Source organism: Brienomyrus brachyistius, chromosome 3 (assembly GCF_023856365.1).
Source record: "Brienomyrus brachyistius isolate T26 chromosome 3, BBRACH_0.4, whole genome shotgun sequence".
NCBI classification, from domain to species: Eukaryota; Metazoa; Chordata; class Actinopteri; order Osteoglossiformes; family Mormyridae; genus Brienomyrus; species Brienomyrus brachyistius.
The window spans coordinates 9,665,295-9,692,091 of record NC_064535.1 but is presented as its reverse complement, the minus strand read 5'-3'; the positions used below and the strand labels follow the sequence as shown (position 1 = coordinate 9,692,091).

Sequence of the window (26,797 nt, the reverse complement as noted above, 5' to 3'; positions counted from 1 at the left end):
GACATTTTGTCTTTTCCTTATTGAGTTACTACTAATGGTGCATGTTGTAACAGGTATAAATCAGCTATAGTTTGCAGCTGAGCTGTGTGTTATTCGGAACTGCAAAATGCAATTTACAAGTCAGCAGAAGGGTTTGAAACAAGGGCATTCAAATTATGCTGTTAAATATGTTTATGTCACGCAAAATAAGCACAGCTGTTGTTGAAGTGGAATCTCTCATTACCTGAAATCTACACGACACGCATGCATTGGATTAAACGAGTGAAAAAAGACATGAGACAGAAGACATGCTTAGAAAGCATAGTTGCCTGACATCTACAACATCATTAGGATCTGAACAACATTCCTTGCACTCATATAACCTGCAACTACTTAAAATCTGATCAGTTTTGTAGGCATAAACGCCACAATAATAAGCACAGCTGACAGAGCATTGTTTTATAGTACATTACAGCAGTATAGTAGTTGTCAAAGTGATGGACAAATGATAAACTAGGATACCTTTGTCACAAAAGCTACTTTATTTTAATGTACAATTACACTGGATTTATCTCAGATTTTTTTGAGCATGCCATGCGTGACAAAGTTCCCCATAGACAGTCAATCCTTTATAAATGCAGTAATTTACTTGCCCAACTCTGTGTATTTCTACTTGCAGGTAAAACATCACTGTGCATTTGTATTGTTTTCTCTGCAGTCACCATAGCAAGTTCTCCCGTAAATCTGAGCTTCCTTGTGGCAGAATATTTACTGTCCTCCTCTACACAAATAACCCCTGGATCAATACCAATCAAAGAGGTTCTGAACCCGCTGCCCTTTCAGTTTCAGATTTTTTGAACCAAACTTGTGTGTTTATGTAGGTGATCTCACCAAGTACCGAACTGCACAGTCTATGCATTACAGAAGTACAGTCCATCACAGACCATATATGCTGCAGGTCAATTCACCGACACCAATTCACCTTCATGTACGTTTCGCGTGGTGATGAAACTCATGTAAACCCCAAAAAAGCAGATATACCAGGATACATCAGAGGGGCATGGATACCGTGAAGAATTAAGGGGCCCAGAACTTTACAGGGGACTAGGAGGACCCAGAATTCGGAATAGAACAGCAATACTTTATTAACCCCAGTGCTAAAATCATTCTGCATATCCCATCTCGGTCTCCATGAGACACAAACACACATGTATACACAGATGAGAGCAGGTTTTTGGGCTGTTAAGTAACTTTAATGCATCTTTTGCATTGCAAGGTTTGTTACATATCTTTGTCACAGCAGATGGCGACAGAGGAAAAGAAAAATCCTCAAACGTTTAAACCAGGAGTTTTTTTTTTTGCTGAAAATTGAACTGGAGTGATAAACCAAGACGCTTCTGTCATCATTACATATGGATGCATTGAATTATTTTTCATACAATCATTAACAGTTTTTGCTAGTTAAGTACTAGTATAATGTCCAATCATTATAATTAAATACCCCAGTCTATGGCTGTACCACATGTATACTTACTATCCCTGTGTAAGTGAATATTGCTTCTAAATTACTCTTAAATTTTTTTTTTTGAAAAAACTGGTAACTGTTATCATTACAAATAATAATGCATTCATAAAGCATTATAAACATGGATATAAGTATTTGTCATAAGGCATAACACATTATAGCCATGTTTATTACGCATTATGAATTCTTTATGAAGCTCTCATCTATAATGCACTATAGATACCTTTAGAATGCATTATAACCGTCGGTATAATGTGCTATTGCTTTTCATAAATATTTATAGCAAACGTTAATAATGCTTTATGAATGCATATAATGCATTATGAATGTGTTTAGAAATTACTAAAAACTTTAAGTGTTACCAAAAAAACTTTATAAGGATACAGTAATACAGATTGCTCCCTAATATAGGTATAATCATAGCCAAATTTTTGATGGTTGTAGAAGTTTTACTCCGGAAAAAAAAACATATACAGTATGTATTGAAATTTGATTGTGATTTTTATTTCTTTTTTGAAAGTAGAAGAAAGTTGGACTGCCAGGCTGCGTCTATTCTGCAATGCCGCTCACATTGTTTAATGGAAGGAATGAACACATACAGACACACACAAATGAAAATACTCTATCAGTGAGTGAAAGATACGTTTGTATATGAGATGTCAAAGCAGAGTACAGCAGGGGGTCTCAAGGAGCAATGCGATTTAACCTTCTCGCCGTAAGCACGTCAGTTAAATTTAATCACGTGCATGTGTAATTTTCATTTTTAACACTAGATGGAGTGCTATGACAATACATAACTTGAGAACACTGTGACAGACTGGGATCTCCTACAAAATGCTATTCAACGTTATACAATATTTACAAATTATACAAATTTCATAATGAAAATAAACAGGTCAATAAGTCTTGTAATGTGTCATGCTCTTAAATAACTTGCTATAATAAAAAACGATTTTGATTATCGTTGTGCTAAATAAATATTACTTTGATTATTGACATGCTTAATAAATATTAACTATCTTTATTGTAAAGGCTGTTCAAGGTAAGATTTCTGCTTAATTTTGATGAGTAAAACTGTGTGCCTGTTTATTGAAGCCAGTTACCACCAAGATCATCAGTTACAGTAGCTTTTAATGGCTTGTAAGCACCTTATAGTCTTGTAGTCATTTAATTGGAGATTTTTAATTTGTGATATTTAGATATAAATTCTTTCTTCCCCTTGAGGATCAATTATTTAATAGCTAAAAAAAATCTGCAAATCAGCTTTTTAATAAAAAAAGAAAATCTCTTAAAAAAGTTTAGTTACATTTCACAGTCGACCTTGTGACATATCACAAAAATATTATTTTGAAATCATCCTGATAATTACAATAAAATGTCAGTGAGAGCCGTTGGTATTTTTCAGCTTTTGACCTGCTTAATTGCATGTTTGAGCACAGAAGACACTTAAATGTTTGGCGGTGAATAATTTCATGCATCTCATGCATGTTGCCCTAATTAAAAATGGGCGACTTCATGATGCACTGTGACAACAGAGCAGCTTATTTTAATTGTCTGTGAAGCAGGTTATGATGGAGCACAGCCTGAGATTAACGGTCATTAATACATGCGCCAGAGAATATCGAAAAAAATCATGTAATTCTCAGTGTAAATACTGAAAAACTGTAAGAAATACGGTTGTGAATATCAATTCCTGCTAAATCACATTCTGTTTCATTACAATATGAAGTTTTTATAAATAAAAATAATTGTAATCATTATTTCTTGCTTTTCTTATTATTACCTTCAATTGTCTTAAGATAATTTTGTGAATGTTGTGTTTGGACAATAACTAACGTTTTTAATAGTTTTTTTTTTCATTTTTACGTTGTGTATAAGGATTAATAGCAATGTTCCATATTTTAGTGCTTTTTGCATATTTTTCATAATTCTGTATTTACGCAATATGATCATTGTTAACATTGTTGAGCCATAAACATACGGTGGCCATTATGACATACGGATTTGTGCTTTTACAGGTTTTACGTTTTTGAATCACTGATCTGAAATAAATGCTACATCTACAAACCGCACCTGCTTCTTAGCAAGTGATAGAGTCGTCCACTTACCCTAATTCACATTTAAAGGGCTTGAATTAAAAGGCCTCCATTCCTTCTAAACTGGTTGATTTATGTGCTGTTTGCAGTTTTATAGGACATGAAACAATTAATTTCCTTCTGAAAGGAATTGGGAATTAATTTTGAAAAGCCCAGGAGCTTTTTTCCAAGACTCCAGTCATATGCTGGGTTCATTTAAAAAGCTGCATTGGATATTAGCCCTAAAGAAAGGTTTTTTAATTCTTGGGAAGTGGATCTATGGTAGCAGTAGTCAGGCGCATGTCTACGTAGTCATCACCACAAAAAGGGTGATGGAGGACCCTGGCTTTATTCTTCTTGTTGGGAGTCTATTCCTTGAGATCCTCTGCTCGACATAAAGCATTTAAAAAAAAGAGAAAAAGGAGAAGGGATTACGATAAAAAAAAGTACAAATTAAGCTTTTCATTCTCCCAGCACTTAATTTCCGTGGTACTATGCCAGGCCCTGTCTAATGAATGTAATTGCTGCCTTTGATGAAAATACTATTATCTGCTTCACACTTTAAATGGGCAAACAAGACCCCCCCATCAGTTCTTCCCCACCCCCTCTTTTACCCTGACTATGAGATCTCTAATTATGCAGGGAACAAGTGGCTTTTCACAAAGAAGCGTGTTGTTCTCGATTGCTAAGAATCGGAGGAAAGCTACATTTGCACAAAGGACAGATTAGGTGTGATATACGCGCCGCAAAACCTATTTCCTTGATTAATTTCCTGCAGCTTCCAGTTTTCTTTTCCTCTCACTTACATTTTGCTTTAATAGACAAACTTCTGGCTGATGGACTGATAACTGTGTTGACTATCACGGATTTATTGCCAAGACAGTGCAAGTATCCATAAATATGTCCCAAAAATAACTAAAAAGAAAAATCAACCCAAATCTTTACTAGATATTGTTCAAACAACAGTTTCTTCTTTCATATTCAAGCCCTGAAGCAGGGAAGGGGCCATTTTTACTTTTATTAGTCTCTGATGCCGTCACCAACTGAAGAATCACAAATAAGCTAAATATATGACTGCATTTCAGCAGAAAATGCCTACTGCGCTAGAATGAACTGTGTGCTCTGGAACTTAACCATTTTCAGTGTGTTTTTGTCATTTTGTATCACATGCGTGACATGATTGGTTGACATAAAACTCACCGTAATGTACAGTTTGTTTGGTGATTTCTCATTCTTGCTACCACACACACTTGGTTTTCTCTTCTTGTAATCTGTGAAGCATAGTTTCACTTTTTATTCCACAAGAGTTAAAGCACAAAAGCGGCCAGGTAGCCCGGTCACATGACCTGAAATGGTTTATGTCATTTGGAATGGGCTACCATCCGGACTCGGTCAAATTGGAGAACGATTAGGCAATATTTTTGATTGAAGTGGCATTTTACCAGTATTTATTCGAGACACCGAACACCAAAACCACAGGCTACAAATAAAGAAGATGGGATAATAGCTTTTGACTGGTCCAGTTGCACTCAACTTGAAATGAAGTGTCCAGTTGTGAGTTATCACGCCCAAACGCAATTTGTACAGCTTGAAAAGTGGGAACATTTCTCTAGCTTGTCACTTGAAGACTATAGTTCATTCTCTTGAATGAATCTCTGAACGCACACTTGCCCTATCACCAGCATTCTGCTACGGTATGAAAAGGGTTTAATAGATTGCCTGTCTATGAGTAGATAATTTAAAGAACTTTCTACTAAACATCATGGTCTTTTGTCCCTTTGCGATTGTACAGATCTATGGGTAAAGATCATTTTTAAAATGTGCAATCAGAAATGTATAAGTAAGTTTTGGAATAGGTAGTATTTTCATATTCTTTGCTCTTGAACGCAATGCAGTAACTATAAACATGACCTGGGGGAACAAACTTTGAACCTAGGGGTGAAAGTGCTGCATGGAGAAGGTACCTTGCATTTGCTGGCCCAGTATGGAAGCCCATCAGGCATTTGGCAAGAAGGGCCGAGGTTTGATTGGTCCTTAGTGAAAAGTGGCCCATGATGCCTGAGTCCACTGTCATTCCCCCCCTCCCCCCCCCCCCCCAGGCATCATTAGCGTGGGATATGATGGAAACAGTCAAGCTAATAATGGGACGGATGACTGAACTTTGACCTTATCGATCCCTGTGCAGACCCAGCTGGTCTCCAGCAAACCCAGTCAGCTTGAGGAGTATTTAAAGGCAAATACACTGGGCTGCTTAGCCCCCTGCATCATTAATTACATTTTCACCTGTGACAGTGACAAACGTCCCATGTTACACGGCAGTTTATTAGTGTCACTATACAAAATACTGAAAAAATATTGGCAGAAACTCCTGAGATCTTTGGCGAGAAATCAGTCAGGCAGAAATATGAGCCCAAAGAAAATAGGATTATTAAGTATACATTTTTATAGTTCAGCTCGTATTTACATTATGATAGAATATGACCTTACGATATAAGAATGAATATACCACGTGAAGGATTCTGTTCAATACAACTTTGGTTGTTATCTTTTTTGACAGATTTACACAATCACAATCAGTGGAAGGCATGCGGATGTATTTTAGATTTCCTGGGTCCCTATCATAAGAGTATTATTAAATCTGATCACCTGTGTTTCAAATTATTGTATTTTTATGTTTTCATGTTTTTTTTTCTGTTTTTGCACTTTTTTTTTTTACTGTTTGGTAAAAGTAGTAATAAAAAAAATTATAATCCTTGCATCAAGTCCCGCAGTTGATAAACAGAATTTGAAGTACTACAAGTTAATATGTTAATATTATGTCACATTTGTATTTAGTTATGTGTATCACTCAGGGACCCCACTTAGGGGCCCATAGAATCCTACCCCCCCCCCCCCCCCCCTTTACGGCACCTCTACTCACAAGCTACTACTCCACATCCAAACAAGCTTGCATTTACTAGCAATCAAAACCAAACCTGTATTATGTGCCCCCCTTAGTGTCATCCTAAACTTACTATTCTTTTTGCCACATTTACTCTGTTTCCTCTGCCATGTCTTCAGTATATCTTACTCAGTCGTGCCATCTATACCCATCTCACACTATTCTTCTCTATCTTCTATCTACACTTTACTCATGGCTTGGTCATACTATTTTCTTCATCATACAAATGCTACCTCTTCCATTCAAAGTAGCCAAAAGTTAATCCCTGTCTCATTTACTATGTTTTATCTTTGTCCATTTTTCCAAACATCAAAATTGGAACCTGCGTTTTCCTTCTAACACACACCTGTTCCTTGCTATCTCACAGTACACTACTGTTCCCTCCTCTTCCTATCGCACTGTAGTACTTGTATAGTACACTTTTCATTTTGAACAACAACCTTTTACATTTCCCTGTCCTTCTCGCTGTATCCCCACCTTTATTCCTTATCTTTCATACCACCGTCACATTAGACCTTCATTTTATGTTCCCACTGAACTGCAAGGGTTGACTTGTAGACTTATAAAGAATTGGCTTTAAGGCTTTTGAAATGGACTGAATCTGCCGTGGGTCACAATGGGGAAATAAGTGGCAAATGTAAGTAAGCAGGAAATAGTTTTCTATAAATAATCAAATGACAAAAGCGTAATAATGGGGCAGGGTGTTGTAAAAAATATATGTAACCAATTTTTCTGCTATTAAACTGAAATAGAAAGCAAAATATATAATAGGCTGAAGGAAAAGTTTCATTCCAAGCAAGGGAATAAATTTCATTTCTGTGTCAGAGGACTGAAGGAGCTGTTTTGGTAATGGGAATACAGTAAGGGTAAAAAACAAAAGAGAGCACGCCCATCTACAGCATCAGTTGGTTAATACTTGTTTGCATTTTCATGTGTTTACAGGTGAGCCCCTTTCATCTGTCCCTCCGAAGTGCAATTTTGTGCCTGTTTTTTTTTTTTTAAACAAGTAATCCATGCTTCATTTTGATTTGCTAATAGGACGACTTGAATTGTTTTTTCAGAGAAAGGAGGGAGGATGTACAGCAGGCAGGTGAAAATGACTGGATGAGCCAGCTGTGTGGATGGAGACTTTCCTTTGCTGAATGCAAGGTTACAGTTTAACTACAATAGCAACAAAAAAGTAAGTCCTACATACTATATTCAAGCACTGCCACCGCACTACACTTGCCCCTGATGTGTTGTTGGTATGTGCGAGGCATTGCTATAACGTATGACTTGTCACCTCTTTTATGAAATCCTTAATTGCGTTCTCCAGAAGTGATTCGGAGAAAGGGACATGAATGTGCACGGAGTTGATTTGTGATCCTTCTGAGCCGAACTGTAATTTATGGTTGTAAAATGGCTGATGGTTAATTTTCTGGCTGCCCTTAGGACTTCCTTGCAAATCAGATTTCAAACTTGATGGTAGCCGTCCAGTTGTGGAATAAACTGAGTAATAGATAATGCCAGGTTTAGACTCTGTAAATGTATCCCATGCAGTGGGGCATGGAGTGTCTTAAGATGCTCTCTCCTGCTATCGAAATTTGTGCATGTTTTTCTCAGGTTAATCTTGGTTTACTAATGGGCTGTGATATAACCGTATGCAGGATTCAGGCAACCGGACATGCGAGACGGATCCTACAGAGAACGTGATGTGGTACCACTGGATTGAGTTGTACAGCTACTCAAGTTGCAGCGACTGGGGATTCTGACAGCTGCTGGAGAAGCCTTCGCCAGGGTGCCTGCCATGCATAGCAACGACAAGCAGTAATGGCACCGGTAGACAAAGAGCATCAGAGGAAGCATATAAACAGCAATTGTCTCATAAGTAGCTGCAATAATGTTTGGGGAGGCTGGGCGTGCTGTCTACCTCACCATCCACTGCCTCATCAAGGAGGTCAACGGAGTTGTCTCCCAGCAACATGCCAGTGCAAACTCACCCCCCCACCCACCCCCCACCACCCCCATCCCGCTCTACATGAGTGCTGTACAGAAAATGGGCTATCCATCTCCTTTTTGTTTATACCACAGCCAATGTGGCATTCGAAAACAGAAACCCTCATCCATTTTTACTGTCAATGCAATTTAATGATCTGGGTCCACCGGTATCATCCGAAGCAAGATAGATGTCGGAGAGAGCCAAGATGTAAAGCTAAACTGTGATAGCTGGACCATGACACAGTCTTGGATGAATGTTGTGGTTGTTTAATCAAGGATAAGGATAGCGGCCCAATCTGAGATCGTACGCTTTTGCCTTGCAAAGCCTGGGGCGTTTTCAGCGAAATCGCCTGACCCATTTGCAAACACCCATATCCCCTAGTATGGAGGACTGACGTCATTGATGCCGCGTGTCTAAAACGAGACGTTCTCCTCCTGGCAAAGTGCATTCCTGATACCACCCCCCTCTTAATTATGCAAGGGACCAGGGACCAATCTAGCGTAAAAGTCATACTTGTGTTAAAGACGGCTGAGATGTGATCAGCACTTATAATCTGCTTAGTTCTGCCCACATAAGTTTGACATTTTAGCTTAAAGGGTGCTGAAAAGGAGACTCTTCCCACAGTCAATTGAATAGGTCACCCAGGTCACATTTATATATTGTTAAGTGGCTTTGAATAGACCCAATTTCACAGTTCTAAATGACCCTCGATAATCAGGTCATTTAAATGAACCCATTCCCCACATCTGACACACTTCCCCGCTCATCTGAATAACAAATCCGAGTCCCGGGCTTTAAAAGGATCATCAGAACTTTAACCGCATCGCTGTATTTAAAAACCAGAGGGAGAAAAAAGCCCCTGTCAAAAGTGTGAAAGTAGCCGATTTTCTTAATTCATCCCTTAGGAATGGATAAGTCTATCAATCTGTTAGATTGGAAAGCCATTAGCCGCCCTGGTTTATGCGTTTCAAGCTGTTAAGTAGGGACTGATTGATTGTTGTTCCTTTGATGGGATATGCTGATCTAATCTCACTGTGCTCGAGTTTGCAATAAATTACACAATTCATTTCCTCCATTTAGAGAGAGAAAATCACACCTCCAGGCATGCCGTGCTCTAGAGGCAAAAGAGCAGGGAAGCTATTTTATGGCGCCATTTAGCCCTGCAAGCTTTCAGCAATCCCAGCCTTCCCTAAAAATCGAAGCATAATCAAGGTGTATGTTTAGAAAATTTATTGTTATAATTTTCCCCTGTAATCTCTTCCATTTTCCAGCCACTGCCACGACATAGATCACCATCTAAAAAGAGAAAATGGATAGCAGTTTAAAATTTATCGGTCTTTGATTCTCAATTATACGTGTTTATGACTTCATCTGTCTTCACTGACTTCAACCTTTTCCATTATGGTGGAATATTATTTGTACGGAATCCATTAAATTCACAAGGCAGACTCTAATGGTCAGGGCTGCCGCGATTTGCAGAGGGAAAAGTTTTTGAAAGGTGGCTTTACAGAAAGCGTAGCTGTTATGACACTAGAAATTGCTTTATTGATAGCCTGCTCTCCTGCCTGCACGTTTGGCCATTTGTAACCCAGCCCATATCTATATCTCAGCCTGACACTGATAAGAACCTTTCTGTTCCTGGGACCAGATTACACTTTGTAATGACATGATGAGACAGGTGGCGCTTGGAGAGGGCTGAGCCCAGCACTGCAGCGAGGTAGAAAACAGAGAAAGACCCCACAGGTCCATGGAGGGGGGGGGGAACTAAAACAGCTCCCAGATTAAACTGTGAATTAGCAACATTACAGTACAGCTACAATGTTTCTTAAACATCATAGGGCAGCAGGTAGGAAATAACCTTAAAGACACAGTTGTATCCCTTAAAGAGGCAGTTCATTTAATCATGCAAATCCTCCAGCTGTATAAATAGAGTAAAACTGTAACTTTAGATCAAATTAAATTAAATTGAGAATGCTATCAATAATCTATCAGTCTCTTACTGCTGGAGGATAATGTGATGTTTGTTTACTCCAAAACAAAGAAGCGTATGTCCTTGGTAAGGATAGTGGTATTCCTTATTGTCAGGCCAGGCAATATAAATATGATCTAAATCTTTTCAAACGATTTGTTTGGTTAGTGTGTGTGTACTTTATGTGTGTATGTGTGTGTGTGTGTGATTCAATTACATTCCTCTGAAAATGACGTAAACCTAAACAAGGGATATTAAAAGAAAACAAAAACATGACTAGAGCACACAAGTCTCTGTTCCTGTATGTAATACCAAAGAGTTCTACATGGTTAGAACATGGAAATGTTCTTTCCGCCATTACCCTCTGCACCAGATACTTACGCAGGGACCACTTACAACTTAAGCATGGTGGCAGTACTTCTCAGTTGTGGGCATTTCTTTGCATCTCATTTGCACTCTTTTCCAAGAAAAGGTCTGTCTCATGAGTTGTGTGTATGAAGGATAACCATTAACCCATCTGTGATCTTTCTTTGCCATAATTTATGTAATCCTGTGGTCCATGGTGTAGGAGGGTCAAAAAAGGTTAAACTTCAGCCATTTTCTCAGGCACCGCGATTTGTATGATATACTGTGAATTTTTGTTGTCTCAGAGGCCGGGTGAACATTCTCAAACGAGTCGCCAGAACAAACGATTCATTTCTGAATGACATGCTCAGTGTTCGTACCCAAATCCTTCATTTAAATATTCTGATATCTGACGTTTAATTTGACCCACGTGATCATGACATTTGAAAGAAAAACATGTATCCAAAAATATATGTATAGAGAAGGCACGTATATTCATTTTACTATTCACTTTCTTTGGGTATATCTGTCAGCTAAGCAACAAGATAATAAAATTGACCAAAAAAACGACTTTTGAAAATTTTACACCAAAATGTCATCATTTTATTAAATAGGAATACATACTGGATATAATCCAAATAGTAGATGTAGTTGGACTGGCACACCTAAAGCTTTATATTACAGCTCAATTAGAAACTGAATATAATTTATTTCCTATCGTTTTTATATTATATATGACGTAAGATAAACAGAGTGTACTCTTGCGAGCTAATTGGTTTATGTAAATAATTCGAATGGTACTTTCGATAGTAGTAGTATTGCTTTAATTTAGCCCTGCATCTTTGTCCAGTAACTATTTTCCTTGGTATTTGCTTATATTTTTCAAAAGTGTGATCATTTAAAATGCAAAAAGGTTCCAAGGCATAAAAGCTTCTGAACCGCGGTTGATATAATCCATCCATCTTCCAATTGCTTGTCTGGTGTAGGGTCATGGGATAGTTTATTCAATCAATCATCCAAAAAATGGGAGTAAGGATATTTCCAAATGGTGTATTACATGAAGATTCTTATACATTACTTTTTAGCAGGTTTTAAAAGCAATCGTTGTAGACAGGTACTTCTTACGAAATCATTTTAAAAATGAAAATTATAATGAATATCCTCAAACTTCTAAGGCTTTGTCTGTTCTTAGGAATTTTACCACATTGTACAAATGAGCTAAAATGTGTCTCAATTACATTTAGGATAAAGTCCAATACAAAATGCTGCCATTGTTGCTGTCATTATCAAGTGCAGTGTCTATTATGTATTCGTAGAGATTATGGATTCATAGTGGGCCCAATTTTTTGCTACCCATTTATTTGCAAGGCTGAATAGGAGTCGCAGTGACAGTCTTAGCACAAAAAGGCTATTTGGCAGACGCCAGTATAACAATACCTATTCCAATTCCACAGGTACAGGTACTTCTCCAGGAGCTAGAGGGGGGTCCTGTACATGGTAAAAGGCTACACTTCCTCGCCAGCTCAATGTCAATGAGTCCTCACTCTTCGAGCCTCAAATAAATAGCTGGCACAATTCTAATCATACTGTAGCTCGATCTCCAATGATCAATACCCACACAGTTACAATTAGGACAATTAGGTCAAAGAGAGGCCACGAAAAATTCTTTTAAAAGTATAATGTTTACATCTTGCATATTTACATCTCCAGTTACTTTCTAGAATTTGTGGTTTTCTTTATAGTATACAAAGGTCAAGTTGAATTAACGTTATATTATTATATTATAAAGTTCTTTATTAATTTGGGACATACTGTATATCCACTGGCAAAATTTATTATAACACCTGTTCTGGTCTCCTGCATCAGACTTCTGGCCTTGTCCAGGTATTGGTTGAAATGTAATCTCTTCAATCCTTAGGATAAAATTAGTGTAGTCTGAGAATATTATAAATTTTACTATGAAATGCAACTCTGGTCTATAACAGAGACAGATTTCAAGATGTGCAAAACACAAATAAGGGAAAGAGAAAAGATGTAAGTTTGGGAAATCAAGTTAAGTAAGGAATTTATAACCAAATCAAACCACAGGTGAATCTCTTCTGAAGGAATTTAAATTTATACCCACATCAAAGAAATGCATAGATAGGTAAACTAGTCACTGTGAAGGATGTGCAGATTGATTGGTCCTTGCTAATGATTTCAGACCTTTGATCTGTATTTTAACTAAGAACAGACTGTGATGACAGTACTGCAATGTATATACTACATAATTTTAATACATAAACTGTAAATAAAAGTTGACATTGGAACTGTTGTGTTCAAGCACACATTTTTCATCATTTTGGTCATTAGATGGTGATGGATGTAGACCTGTAAACTGTCTAAACTGAACCTTTTAACAAACCATATGCACTCCTATCATTTATAATAGATCTTGCTGATGGTGTCATTTGGTTGGTATCATTTGTCATTTTCCATGTGACATAATCAATAACAAGGCTTTGAAATAAACAATATGAATGTCAGTATATTATATGATTTCCTATTACTTGGGAAAAGAAAGCAAAGAATGGAAAGCAATGTCTCTCTCTTTAACAATGTAATATTTAATGCTCTATATTAATGAAAAAGTTTGGCCTACTTCTTTGTTTACATGTTAAATTAAAAATAAATACATAGATAAATAATTTAATTAATGTATTTCACATGAGATGACTACCATTCTTTCAGTCATATGTATGCATGTACAGCAAAATCTATTGACTTGACTGCTGCTTATAAAATGCACGTCTGTTTGAGTGTGATTTAATGTCTGTGTGCAATGGTGCAATAGACTGGTGTCTAACCTTGGGTTTTCTCTTGTCTTGAAACCTAAACAGCATAGGATAGATTCCAGTACCTTCTCTGGATGGATTGATGGATGGATTCTTAACTGGCTGAACAATTAGTATTCATTGTGTACTGCAGGTGCAATTTGTAAATTTATAAAGAATTCAGAATGATATTGTTTTAAAAATGAGAATACAAAATATTACCTAAGATAAGCTGTTTAAAGACAGATGGGTGTAAAAAAATACTGGAAGGGATTACCGTAATTAAATATTTCATTGCGGTCCATACTCAGTTATCACTTAATAATTGTTTGTTGCACTTATTGGGCCTAGTGGTAGCTATTGAGAAAAACAAAATTGAAATTCAGAGATGAGTAGCTGCATTTCCAATGAAATTTTTACACATAGTCCAAGATTGATTATTTGAAATAATCTTTCTTCCTAGATTACAAAATAGACATGAAATTTCATGGAAATCTGATTGTGCAATTTTATTTTCAGTGTAAATCGAGAGTGTAATGACAACGCGTTAAATTTCACTTTAGCTTTTTAACACTCGTGCTAATGACATTTATAAAACAAGCACAAGAGGGCGCTGCATTACCTGATTTTATTCTTTATTTTAAAAAGCTTAAAGCATAAATAGAAAGCATAACGTGTGCTACGTATTGCAGATTCTTCGTCAATAAATAGGCCTGAACATCTGTCTTTAATACTACAGTCTTGTCAATCAAAGTGAGATACATAGATGGATTTTTTTTTTAAAGATTTTATATCCTTAACTAAAGGTATATTTCATAATAGAACTAAAAAACACTTTAGCTATAGGGCAAAGACTTAAAAAAATAATATTGTATATAAGTTAAAAGAAAATCAAAAGACTTGAGCTTAATTAGATATTATTTTCATTTGATGTAATCGCCATTCATAAATTTTGAGTATCAGATACAGAGAACTGAAATGTTGGGCCTTGTAACTGATTAGTAAGACGGAGATTGAACAAATATTTTAGTTTAGGACAACTGCCACGTTATCATTTGTCGTGCCTGGAACCCTAATAAAATTTTCAATTTCGAAGTGTTAAAAGTAGGATTAACGCACCTTAGGTGAGTTTTCTTTCTTTGCAGATTCTTCGTTACGAAAAGCGTTAAGATGTATCTGCTGAATGCAGCGTTTCATTGAAACATTAGTCTCATTCCTCTAGGACACTGCCGCTCCGCATATTATTATTCTGATATTTATTTTATTAGATTGCACTTCATTTCATTTTTTTTGAGGGGTGAAAACGGTATTCCCGATAAATAATACCAATAGAAATCAGATTACTTCCCATGATGATAACATATCTAAAATATACCAATGTTGGCTCTATTCTAAATAGCCGGTAATATTCGATAATAATCACCTGCAATAAGTAGGCTACCTCTCCACCCAGGAAACACACTGAAATAGAACTAGAGTCTCCCGCCTCCATTTTTCATTTAATGATTACGGACGCATTTGCCTGTAGTCTACATACCATGCAACGCTTTGCACTGCAGAGTCAACACGCGATTATCTGTTTCGGTTCTCAACGGTATTTGTCCACAAAACAAAGTGCTTTCTTTTTACGTTTGCTTAATTACTAAGAAAAGATTGATATCAGTAGCCAAAATTCTATTCCTCTTTTAATCTCTCCCAATATCTCACGAGGCATTCAAATTAATGTGTTGATAATGCATCGCCTACATATCATATCTACATTAAAACGAGCAATAGCGTGCATAATATATATGCATACCGACGTATATAATACATAATTCTTAATTGAGATGTATTTTTAAAGACATAACCATTTTAAATAAGAAATACTTTTATTAAATAGAATTGAATATTCAAACAAGGCTACATGTGTCCTCCTCAATACATGTAATTCTAAATATATAAATCGTTTGGCGCAAAGTGACTGTTCTTTCTAGGTAAACATAACCTATTTTCTTTGTCATATCATGTTTTCGGTTAAAAAAGTCTTTCTTAACCTACAGGGGACGCCAGTTTCACAATGTTTATATACCAACGGCGCTTTTAATAGAAGAAATTAAATATAACAGATTTATATAAATCATGCATAGGCCTATACATATATTTTAGCGTTATATAAGAGATGATCAGTTATACTGTTTTACTGTTCAAGATTTAAATTGCAAAGGCAATTCCGACTCTATAATAATAATAATAATAATAATAATAATAATAATAATAATAATAAACACAAAACAGAATTCAACATTTGAATTCCGTTTAATGGTACGAAATAAGAAATTGAACATGAATAGAATAAATTTAAGTGCATAATATTAAATTCACATTTTATTTCCTGTTGAGTGGCTCCTTAAACAATGCTTTCTGTTGCCTGGCCCCTGGCTCATTACAATTATTATTTTTTTAGATATATTTTAGCCTATATGACACAGCAAAACAATCTCGATCGAAGGACATGTATATCAGATTTTGCTGAACGCCACACAAAAGTAACGGTTTGAGTACAAACTTAGCAGCGAAGTGAACCCGCTTCGTTTATTTCTCGTACCATCAGTTAGAAAATACAAGCACCATTATTGATTACGTTGTTATTAGACAGCTATAACCTAAACTAAGTAAATGTGTAACTATAAGAATGCGGACTAGTTCAAACTGGCTAATGTCTAGTCAAACAAGCAAATGTACATTTTATTTAATTAAAAAGGGAAATTAAGCTTACGTACATATGGGGTTGGGACAAAACTTTGACGCTACATTACGATCCATGGTCAACATACAACTTTCTGTTATTCTTTTAGGCCCCGAATGACAGATAAAAACAAATAAATGTTTTATCACCTTTTAATTCCTTCTTCTTTTTTTCTTTCATTTTTCGCAATTCGGCCCAGTGAAAGGGTCAGCATTATAATAGCGCCTGTAGCCCAAAACAACACATTGAAACAGTATGGTTTGGTTACAACTATAGGCTATTTTTGATGCTAGGTGTTACGGTTAACTTTATGAATGGTAAAACTGGCTCGGATCAGTGATTAATGTAATAATAAACACCGTGCTTATTGACAATGAGTATAACACTACTAAAATAATTAACGCATGGTATACTTAAGTATATAGGCTATACAGACGGAAACGCGCAGTGGTTTATGAGAAAAACAAAACCCGTAATAAGTAAACATCACATCGGCTCCAAAACATTTACGTTTCTTGCTCTTAACATATTTTAAAGTTTGTTTGTTAGACATGCTTAAAGATCTCTTTATGGTACGGATAGTATCATCAATATGCTATCTATCTATCTATCTATCTATCTATCTATCTATCTATCTATCTATCTATCTATTAAGAAGTGCAAAATCACCTTTGTCTAGGCTGATATTTACAATTAAGTCTATACAGTAACGGTGCAATACTTTCTTATTAAAAATAAAAATATTTTGAAAAATAAACATTATAAACATAACCGGTTTACACTAATCACTAAATTCCAACGATGTGTCTACAATATTTCTACTAGCAATCATCCGAAGCCAATGTCCCTTTGAAAAAATTGCTCAGTGTCTATTTGCTGTCTAATTGGACTATATAAGGCCAATAACACTAGAATGTATTATAGCTAACAGTCAAAGCATGAAGTCTGAAGGCGGACTTATTGTAAACGCTCTCTCTCTCTCTCTCTCTCTCTCGTTCTCTCTCGCTCTCTCTCTCTCTCTCTCTCTCTCTCTCTCTTTGCCCATCCCTTCCTTAATCCCATTTGCCATTGTACGTGCCCAATCGCCGTATACTCTCCGCATTTAACTTGGATGACATTTTTATTTCATCATTAGCATCTGGCGCCAGACTGACGCAGCGAACACTGTTACATTTACACCGAAGATCTTCACATGACCCGGACGGAAGATTAATATTACTTTTTGGTTTTTGTCTGAATTTTTCCTCGCTCTTGTCACCTTTATCATCAACAACGAACCACCGAATAGAACAACAACAGACAAGCATAAAATACTCTCGCTTTTAGTCGTTCTGCTCTGGTTTAATTTCGTACTTTTGCGTTGTGCTTGTGGGTCTGAGATATTCGGACCACGAAACACAGTGGCGATGCCCGAGACAGCGCAAGATAGCTGTACTGGGGCTAAAGAGTCTCCGTTTTTCATTAAGAACCTTCTGAACTGTGATAGCAAACCCTCCAAACCCAAGCCTTTCCTTACCTCGCCAAAAGCCTTGGAGGCCGGCATTTCAGTCTCTCAGGTCGGGGACTTAAGTTTTCCTCGTTTTGAGTTGCCTACCCAAAGATTTACTTTACCAGCACACTACTTGGAGAGAGCCTCGGCATGGTGGTACCCCTATACTCTCAACTCATCAAGCCATCTACACCGAGCAGACGGTAGGGTTCAGTCATCTTAGTTTTACGTTACGCCAGAGTAATGCATGTATAGAAATATGTTGTCATGCCACTATTTTAATCTTAAAGTGCATAGAGTACCTCGAGTTAGCTATATGTGTTAGCAAATGAAGACGTTAACAGTTTATCTAGTCACCGTCACGTTGATAACAATTCTGGCTTGTAACCTAAACATTTGTCGATTCTATGAAAAGTGGAGATCACTGCCTCTGAATAAAATGTAATATTTATTCCTATTAACAAGTAGTGCTCACAGATTTCGAGAACGTCAGTTACTTTATAATTGTGTATGTATAGATTAAGTAGAGAATGGCATACTTTATCTATAAAGTAAATGACATGCTTAACCTTAGTGATATTAGGTTAAGTTGCTTCACCGAAGAGCATAAATTATAAAAATGAAGTCGTATTTATTGTTAGCATTTTTTAAAGTACGCCTTTCTCATTTTATTTGTGCCTTAGTAAGTACTACAGCGGGGGGCGCTTTGCTCTGATATTTTAAAATGTTGATAAAATGCGTATGTTTTGCCCCCAAAAAATGTGTGATCACAATAGTTGTAACAGAGATTTTCCATCTCAATTTTAGTTGCCGAAAAGGCAAACGTAAGAGACTCCTCTCCAGCCTCGGGTACTGATCGAGATTCGCCAGATCTGATGCTCAAATCCGACCCCGACGCCAAAGAAGACGAAGAGAACAAAAGTGCCGATGAAATAGTTTTGGAAGAGAGTGACACTGAAGAAGCAAAGAAAGAGAACGGGGTGGACGACTGGAAAAAAACAGAGGACAGTCCGGATAAAAAACCGTGCAGGAAAAAGAAAACGCGCACTGTCTTCTCTAGAAGTCAGGTGTTCCAGCTGGAATCTACCTTTGACATGAAACGCTATCTGAGTAGCTCGGAGAGGGCAGGGCTAGCGGCATCCCTGCATCTCACAGAGACTCAGGTTAAGATTTGGTTCCAGAATAGAAGAAATAAGTGGAAGAGGCAACTGGCTGCCGAGCTGGAGGCGGCCAATCTGAGCCATGCAGCCGCACAGAGGATAGTGCGCGTGCCTATTTTGTACCATGAGAACTCGGCCTCTGAAACTGGGAATTCGTCAGGCAACGTGCCAGTTAGCCAACCTCTGCTCACGTTTCCCCATCCTGTGTATTATTCACATCCTATAGTTACCTCTGTACCACTGCTGAGACCTGTTTAGCATGCTTTGAAAGCGTGCGCGTGTGTGTATGTCTGTGTGTGCGTGTGTGTGTATGTATGTATGTATGTATATATGTATGTGTGTGTATATATTTGCATTGTAATGGACATGGAAGCGTAACATAAGCAAGAATACTATTATTATAGTTATTATTTTTGTACAAAAGCAAAATGAATTAATGAATAAGGAGTTTGCTTTCTTACAAGCGGAAGCCACAATTTTGATATTTTGGTTTTCGGTAATTTTTTGAAGAACGAATTGTATACACATGTGCCAGAAATTATAATTGCCCTCCTCCTTTTAATAATTATGTCCTATTAATCATATAATAATCACATAATGATAATAATAATAATAATAATAATAATAATAATAATAATAATCATAATAATAATAATAATAATATCAGTTTAATGGGGAACCCATCCTTGGTTTGCAGATCAACATTCATTTCGATCGGAATAAAAATCATCAGTCAATAGTGATTTTCATTTTTTCATCTAAAAGTATCTCTATTCTAAATTTCTTAATATATCTTACAGTTTAATTAAATGGCTAAATTGGTTGGAGAAATTATTTCCCTCATATATCTGGTTATTTATATTGTTCATATATTACGTTTAATAGGGACAATTTATATTAAAGCAATCTAAGGTGTACAACATGCTTCTATTCGAGAAATCCTTATGAAATGGACTTGTTTTGTGAGTTATACGGTTATTTTTCTATTTGTGCAATATTGTCAGCTATCGCATTGTACAGTGAATGGTGCATCATTGTATTATTATTGTCATTATTATTATTATTATTATTATTATTATTATTTGGCGGAATAGATTCACTGAGTAAGGAAAATATTTTCAGCACTTACGTTGTGTCACTTTCAGCTTACATTCTTCGCATATTGAAGCGCTTTAACGGTGGGACAATCAAGCTTTTTTATTGTATAAACTCACTGAATGGGTTAGGTGTACTCAATCTGTTTTATTAATATTTGGATTTTACTTGAACGCAATCATCATTAATTGATGGAATGTTGTACAAACGTAGTTGTACATAATATTATCTAAATGAGTTTGGGAAATGAGTTTGTTACTTTGTAAAAATATGAACACCTTTTGATATTGTATCGTTACCTTGATCTATGTTGTGAAATAAACATTCCTTATTCCAAAAAGCATTCCTTACTAAATAACGTTATTGGGCGTCTCAGAGAATGCAAAGCAAATCATTTTCATTCCTTTAACTATGTGTCTTTCCTTTCTTTGCTTGTTTATTACTAACTGCTGTTACTTCATGCGTTGCAGGACACTGCATGCAAGGTTTAAAGTATAGTTTGAGCTATTGAACTTTCGATCTTTATGTATATAGAAGCCGAACTTGTGCCCAAAATATGACTTATTTGGCAGGGATTTCCGTTTTTTACTGTAACCTTGAGGAACCTTCCTCGAAAAACCTTTTAAACTAAATAACTCGGCAGTAAACTAAACTGGTAGTAACTTGAAATGAATAAAATAAAAATAACAAAATGAAGACATTTAAAAATGAAATGAAAAATGTAGTTTTTCTGAATGGAGACGCTGGACCTCCATGCGAATTCTCATTCACTTGATTTTTTTTCACTTAAAATTAACGTCGTTAAAGAACAACGGTGTATTACATTCTTTCTGAGTTACGTTTATGCACAGATATTAGAGTTTATTAATAAGACACTGAAGAATTTAGTAAGGTTTTTTTTCTTACTTGTTATTTGTAGTCGATTTTATACCTTAAATTAAACTCGTACTTCTGTTCATGCGCTTCATGTGTTTATGTTACTAGAAAAGGTCAATTTCGCCAAGCAAGCAGCTGAAATATCTAATAACTAATATTCAGTAATTCATGTTAATATGTTTGATATTTATTGTTATACATATGTAATATATAACTGTCTAAATATGACGTTGGCATAATTTAGCATTGAGTATCTTGCTGGATGTTTTATTAACACTATATTAAATAAACAAGAATTAATTCAGATTAATTTTAAGCATATTTATTTCTGTCATCCACATTAACCCTAAATATTGATAGTGAGAGATGTACGCCTATTAATTGGTTTAGGATCGACAATGTCACCAGGTAAACTGAGTATAAAAAGTAAGTCGTCAATGGCATGAACAATCAACGTAAACTCGTCGCGCTTTGTATTCTCGGTAACGCCATTAGGTCACCTCGGCAGTTTAGCTACTTCTAAGCTAATGGGGAACAGCTGCATTTAGCACCGTCAACCATTTACCCTTTAGAGCATTATTTTTCATTAAAATGATTTAGCCAAACAAATGGAATAATTGTTGTGATCTTGCGGCAGTTTAAGAGCGACAGAATTTTGTTTGAGTGTAGGCCTATATGTAAAAAGGGAGGTGAATCAGGAAGTACCCTGCTATTACCATTTCTTTCTTAGAATGATGTATACAAAACATTAAAATATAATTCAAACATAACAAGCACGGCCACCGTTTTGATAGTGTGTCACATATGAACAACACTGATGAAACAGCCTAATTAGCTGAACTAATGATCGATTATAGCGGGATGCCACATGGAATAATTTCCGTTAGTGTAGCACTCTTTCACCGTGGTCTTAATTCTATTTTTTAGGAAAATTAGTTCGCATCTCGAAGCTTTTTAGTTTGCACGTTTAATTAATTAAACTGATGTTTTTATCCAAAGCGGCTTACAATTTACACGCGCTCCCTGTGATACGAGCTGGCGATTTCGGAGATGGAGGCGCGATGTTTTACTTGTTGAGCTGCAAGAGCATCACCAACTTACACTCACTAAAGCAAAATGTAAACGTGAGACCATTTATAAATTAAAACTATTAAACCGAAAATATTTCATGAACGTTTAACACATTTGATCTGATTTTTGATGGCCAGTCTCGATTTAACCGAGAATCCGTAGCCTATTTCAATCAACAGAAATCTCCAAAATAAATATTATTTTAGTATCTAATTATATTTCAGCTTGCTGAAAAAAATCATATCAGTATTTACTGTACAATATTTACTCTTCGTATATACAAAATATCATATATCATATCACATGCATATGCAAACTTTTGACCAGACTAATTGCAGATCCGAGAAAAGTTATATACGCATTTCTGGGTATGTATATATGTCACATATATTTATTGATATAGATACATGTATGCACGTGTGTTAGCAAGCAAAACACGAACTTCTTTACTATCATTACCGCCAGGCTCTGTGTATCTTAATAATAATCCACATATTACGTTTATTATTAATATTAGCTGTAGACGTAGTAGTAGTAGTAGTAGTAGTAGTAGTAGTACAGTGGTAGCGGTAGTAGTAGTATAGTATAGTAGTATTAGTCAGGCACGCCCCTAAACATTTCGGGATATAATTGGATTGGTTTGGGTTGATATGCTTCTATGAAACTCAACATCTGCAGCGTCATCCCTGGTAGTATAAGAAGAAGAAGAAGAAGAAGAAGAAGAAGAAGAAGGAGGAAGAGGAGGAGGAGGATTGTTGTTGCTGTTGCTTCATTATACTTATCAATGTTAACTGATGTGTTTCAGGAAGAGGGATATTCAATCGACTGAACTTCTTACATATACCGTGAAATAATGATGACAATTCAATTTTAATGATAAAATAATCATGAGTATTTCACTGTAAAAATCAACAACAAACAAATGCATAAAGAGCAAAGTAACTGTTGGCCAAGAGATTCGATATGCAACTGCTTTGACATGCTTAGAAAAATACCGAAACTAGATAGATACACACATAAATAGATGTAGGGAGAGGGGGAGGGAGAAAGGAAGCGCGCCGCTGTGTGTGTGTGTGTGTGTGTGTGTGTGTGTGTGTGTGTGTGTGTGTGTGTGTGTGTGTGTGTGAGAGAGAGAGAGAGAGAGAGAGAGAGAGACGCAGTGCAGTACTGCCAAAGAACATGAACATTCCAATATCGCCACAATCACTTACGTATTGACTTATCTAGGATGCAAACTCAACACGAGCCCGTTAAAGAGCATTAATAGTTCGGTATAGCATCATTCCACAAATAGTATTGATCGAAAAACATCTGTAAAATATTGTTTCAAATAAAGGCCATTGTTCCTGTTAAGTTTTGGTAGCATCGATGACCTAAATTTGCTTGAATAAAAGTGAAACATGCGCAATTCGATAATTCCCATCTGTATGACAACTTCATGTAAAAAAAACAGAGCGAGACATCGGACGTGACCAGTGGCTGCTTTGCGTATTACATTAAAATGGAAAGTTGAGTGCCTGATTTTAACAGATCCCATTATAAATTATAGTGCCAGTTATTTGTGGTTCAAGTGGGCAACAGCTTAAGTAATTTCTTTTTAACTCTTTGATTTCCATTCCCTGTCACAGATGCGGACAAACAGCGCTATACTGTCACTCGTTATTGAATTTTCTCTATAGTAAAAAAAATCACCATTTTAATAACAAAGAGAATATCTTTTTAATGGAGCGTGGTGTGAAGTTTGTAGTCCTACTTATTAATTTGTGTTGAACTATGAAATTGGTATATATGAAAAAGAACAATGATTTTGCACCCCACTGAATTATATTACTGAGAGGTTACTGGTCAAACGTCTGGGAAATCCGCTTCAATTTTGTGCAGACAAATGTTCCTACTAATTAAATGATCTCTGCAGATATTCTTCCACAATCAAACTGTGACAAAAGGCAACAAATGTCCGAGGCGTTAAGACATCAGTATACGTCTGAACATATTCAAAATACTTAAAGAGAGACGATAACATGCAGGACGCTTTTGGATTTTTGTTGCCAAGTCGATATTTTTCTTAAGCAAAGCAAGAAGATATTTGTGTACATCCACGCCTCGTTTAATATATTTTATTTAATGCCTTACAATAAGTTCTTTGGATACAAAGTGCCCGATTAACATCCTGCTGTGTACAGGATTTTTCGGTGTTTTTGAAAATTGAAATCTTCTTTTGAAGAGAACCTTCAGCCTTTTGCGATAGTGATTGAATACGAGCATCAGATTTTCATCAAAGTTCTATTAAGTGAAACATAGGTTGCAGGGCACGCTCTGATTGAAACAGTTTAAATTTTAATTGTGTTTTTAATTTGACATATAGTTGCAGAGAAGAATGACACCGTAACGCCACGGGGCGGTCGATTTTCTTAATTTCCCCCCGAGGAATTGATGAGTCTATCAGAGCAGTAGATTGGAAACCCATTAAAGCTCAATGGTTAGGTTGTTAATTGGAACTTGATGGATAGGGGCCTTTGGATAGACTATACTGATCCAATCTTCTTGACTTTCTGTTTTCCAATAAATTACCCAATTCATTTCAAGCCACAGATTACATAAATTGTGCACCTCCAGGGCGCTCTCCTGTTCCGAGGCGGCCGGTTCTTTGCTTTCTTTGCTTGCGGCCCCTTCCTGGCTATGCGCCATTTGAACCAAACATTTTTACGGGTTTCTCATGTAACTATGTAGCTTTAAGTCTTCACTTATAGCCATTGACGTTATACGTCATTTTAATAGTGGTCTAAGTTTGAATCCAAGACTCTTTTTATATAACTTAATCCGTCGTCTAATAAGAAACACTGAAATTAATGTCTTATCATTGATGAACACGAATAGGTATGCCGTTCTCTCTCTCCTTTTTAGCCAGAATCATGTCTTCTGCGAGTTTCATTAAGTCGTAAACTAATACGGACCTGCAATATGCGCAAAAATAAGTCAGGTCTGATCTGGCATTCACGAGATAAAGTCGTGTGTAAAGTGCAATTTTGAAATGTGTTTTCCCCTAATGCATAATTAAATACTATGATATTAGCTAAGTTTTATGCAGTACCTATAGCCTTTTGGGTATCATAAAAATCTCCCAAGCATTGTCATTTAACTCGCTTTTCTTATTAAATTACTTAGTTTGAAAATATATTGACTCAATTCTTCAACTCAGACATTTTTTTTATATTATATGCTCTTAATAGAAAATAGGCGTAAACAAAAAACGTACTTTTTAGGCTTGATACTTTACCTGCTTCACGTTATGTATTAAATATGATTTCATGAGAGGTATCGGTTATAATATTTTAAACACGTCTGAAAGTTATGAGTTAAAATGCCGACACCGTGCTGGCTATTAATTATATGCGCTAGTTTCTATGGGAAGAAGTAAAAGTGATAATATATTACAAGTGCCCACCCCACGCTGCACCTGCCCCCTAGACATGAAAAGAGGTGGGAATAGACACGCCCCTAACCAATCAATTAGTCAATCAATTAGCAGGGCTGCCACCATGTGTCTGTGGAGAAAAGACATTACTCTTGTAATGATAAAATTAGTTCTTAATTGGAGGTAATAGACGTGCTTCATGAACGTGACTTTTTTCGGAATGCTGATGGGTGGCGGTGCGTTTTTTTGTGCCAATTTTTCTACATCAGGCTTTCTCAGAAAACTTTTCATAACGATGGGACTATAAATTCCAAGAATACAAAACGATTCCACTAATAAAAAAGGAAAAATAATAAAGACGCAAAATATAAATTAAAAGACGAGAAGATCTTTTATAACAAATTGTGTTAGATTAGTAGTTAAAACCCATTGAACTACTGAATAAAATAAGAATTTAAAATGCGTCAGGTAGTATATGGAATTATTACGGAGGGATCAAGAATTTAATATGTTAAGCTAAATTAAAAATGTTTATTTTCATATAGGGAATAATGTTTTATCATGCGATACACATCCAGGAATCCATTTACAAACGTATATATAAACACACACACAGACACACACACACACACGTATATACGGCTTGAAAATATTTGGTTGGATTTTTAATTTTGCAAATAACTTGTACCTGCAGCCAGACTGTAAAGTTGAAATGTACGGAAGAAATTCATTATTCTTTTTTTATTCTTCAGTTATGCTACATACTTTAGCCGAATAAGACAAAATACTAGATGAGGACTGACCCCCCCCCCCCCCCCACAAGTCTATTCTGAATGTTGAATTCTATTAAAAAAAAAACATACGCTCGCATGATGTCTCGACTCCCCACAAAGTCACATTGAGAGAAGATTATACATAGGAAGATACACAAACACACACATAATGAAATTACTGTCTTATAATATTATATATATATATATGAATAAAAGTAGGGAATGAATCTTTACTACTGTATGCATTTTACAACCTGATTTATTTCACTATATACTGCCGATTCTGCTCTGAATAATTATTAGGCTTTAAAATATTCCAAACACGACAGTTGCATCATGGACCTGCATATTGTTATAAGTAGACTATTATTTTGCCCGTTCAAATTAACCCCATACACTTGTCTAAACCTATTCTTGAATATTTTTCTACCAGTGGCTTTCTATCCACTGTCTTTTCAAGTTTGAAATTTCCGGGGTTCACGTTACGACTGTGATTGGCTCAGGGGGATCTTACCTACATGCAAATGAAGCGACGCCACAATACTGGCTTTAGTCGAGAGAGCGT

At 36.1% G+C, this 26,797-nt stretch overlaps 1 protein-coding gene across 1 annotated transcript; it reads left to right on the top strand.

Annotated features, from left to right (window-relative positions):
• Positions 1 to 17,475: 17,475 nt before the first annotated feature.
• LOC125739365 (homeobox protein HMX3-like) lies at positions 17,476 to 20,491 on the top strand. The gene is made up of 2 exons (XM_049009406.1): positions 17,476 to 18,045; positions 18,650 to 20,491. The coding sequence occupies exons 1-2, from the start codon at positions 17,760 to 17,762 to the stop codon at positions 19,258 to 19,260; spliced, it is 897 nt and encodes a 298-aa protein (XP_048865363.1). The 5' UTR covers positions 17,476 to 17,759; the 3' UTR covers positions 19,261 to 20,491.
• The last annotated feature ends 6,306 nt before the right edge of the window (positions 20,492 to 26,797 follow it).

Bases quoted from the DNA above. Each gene is read 5' to 3' on its own strand.
- LOC125739365 (XM_049009406.1), top strand. From the start codon at position 17,760: ATGCCCGAGACAGCGCAAGATAGCTGTACTGGGGCTAAAGAGTCTCCG. The intron at 18,046-18,649 runs GTAGGGTTCAGT...TCTCAATTTTAG, and splicing joins CCATCTACACCGAGCAGACG to TTGCCGAAAAGGCAAACGTA.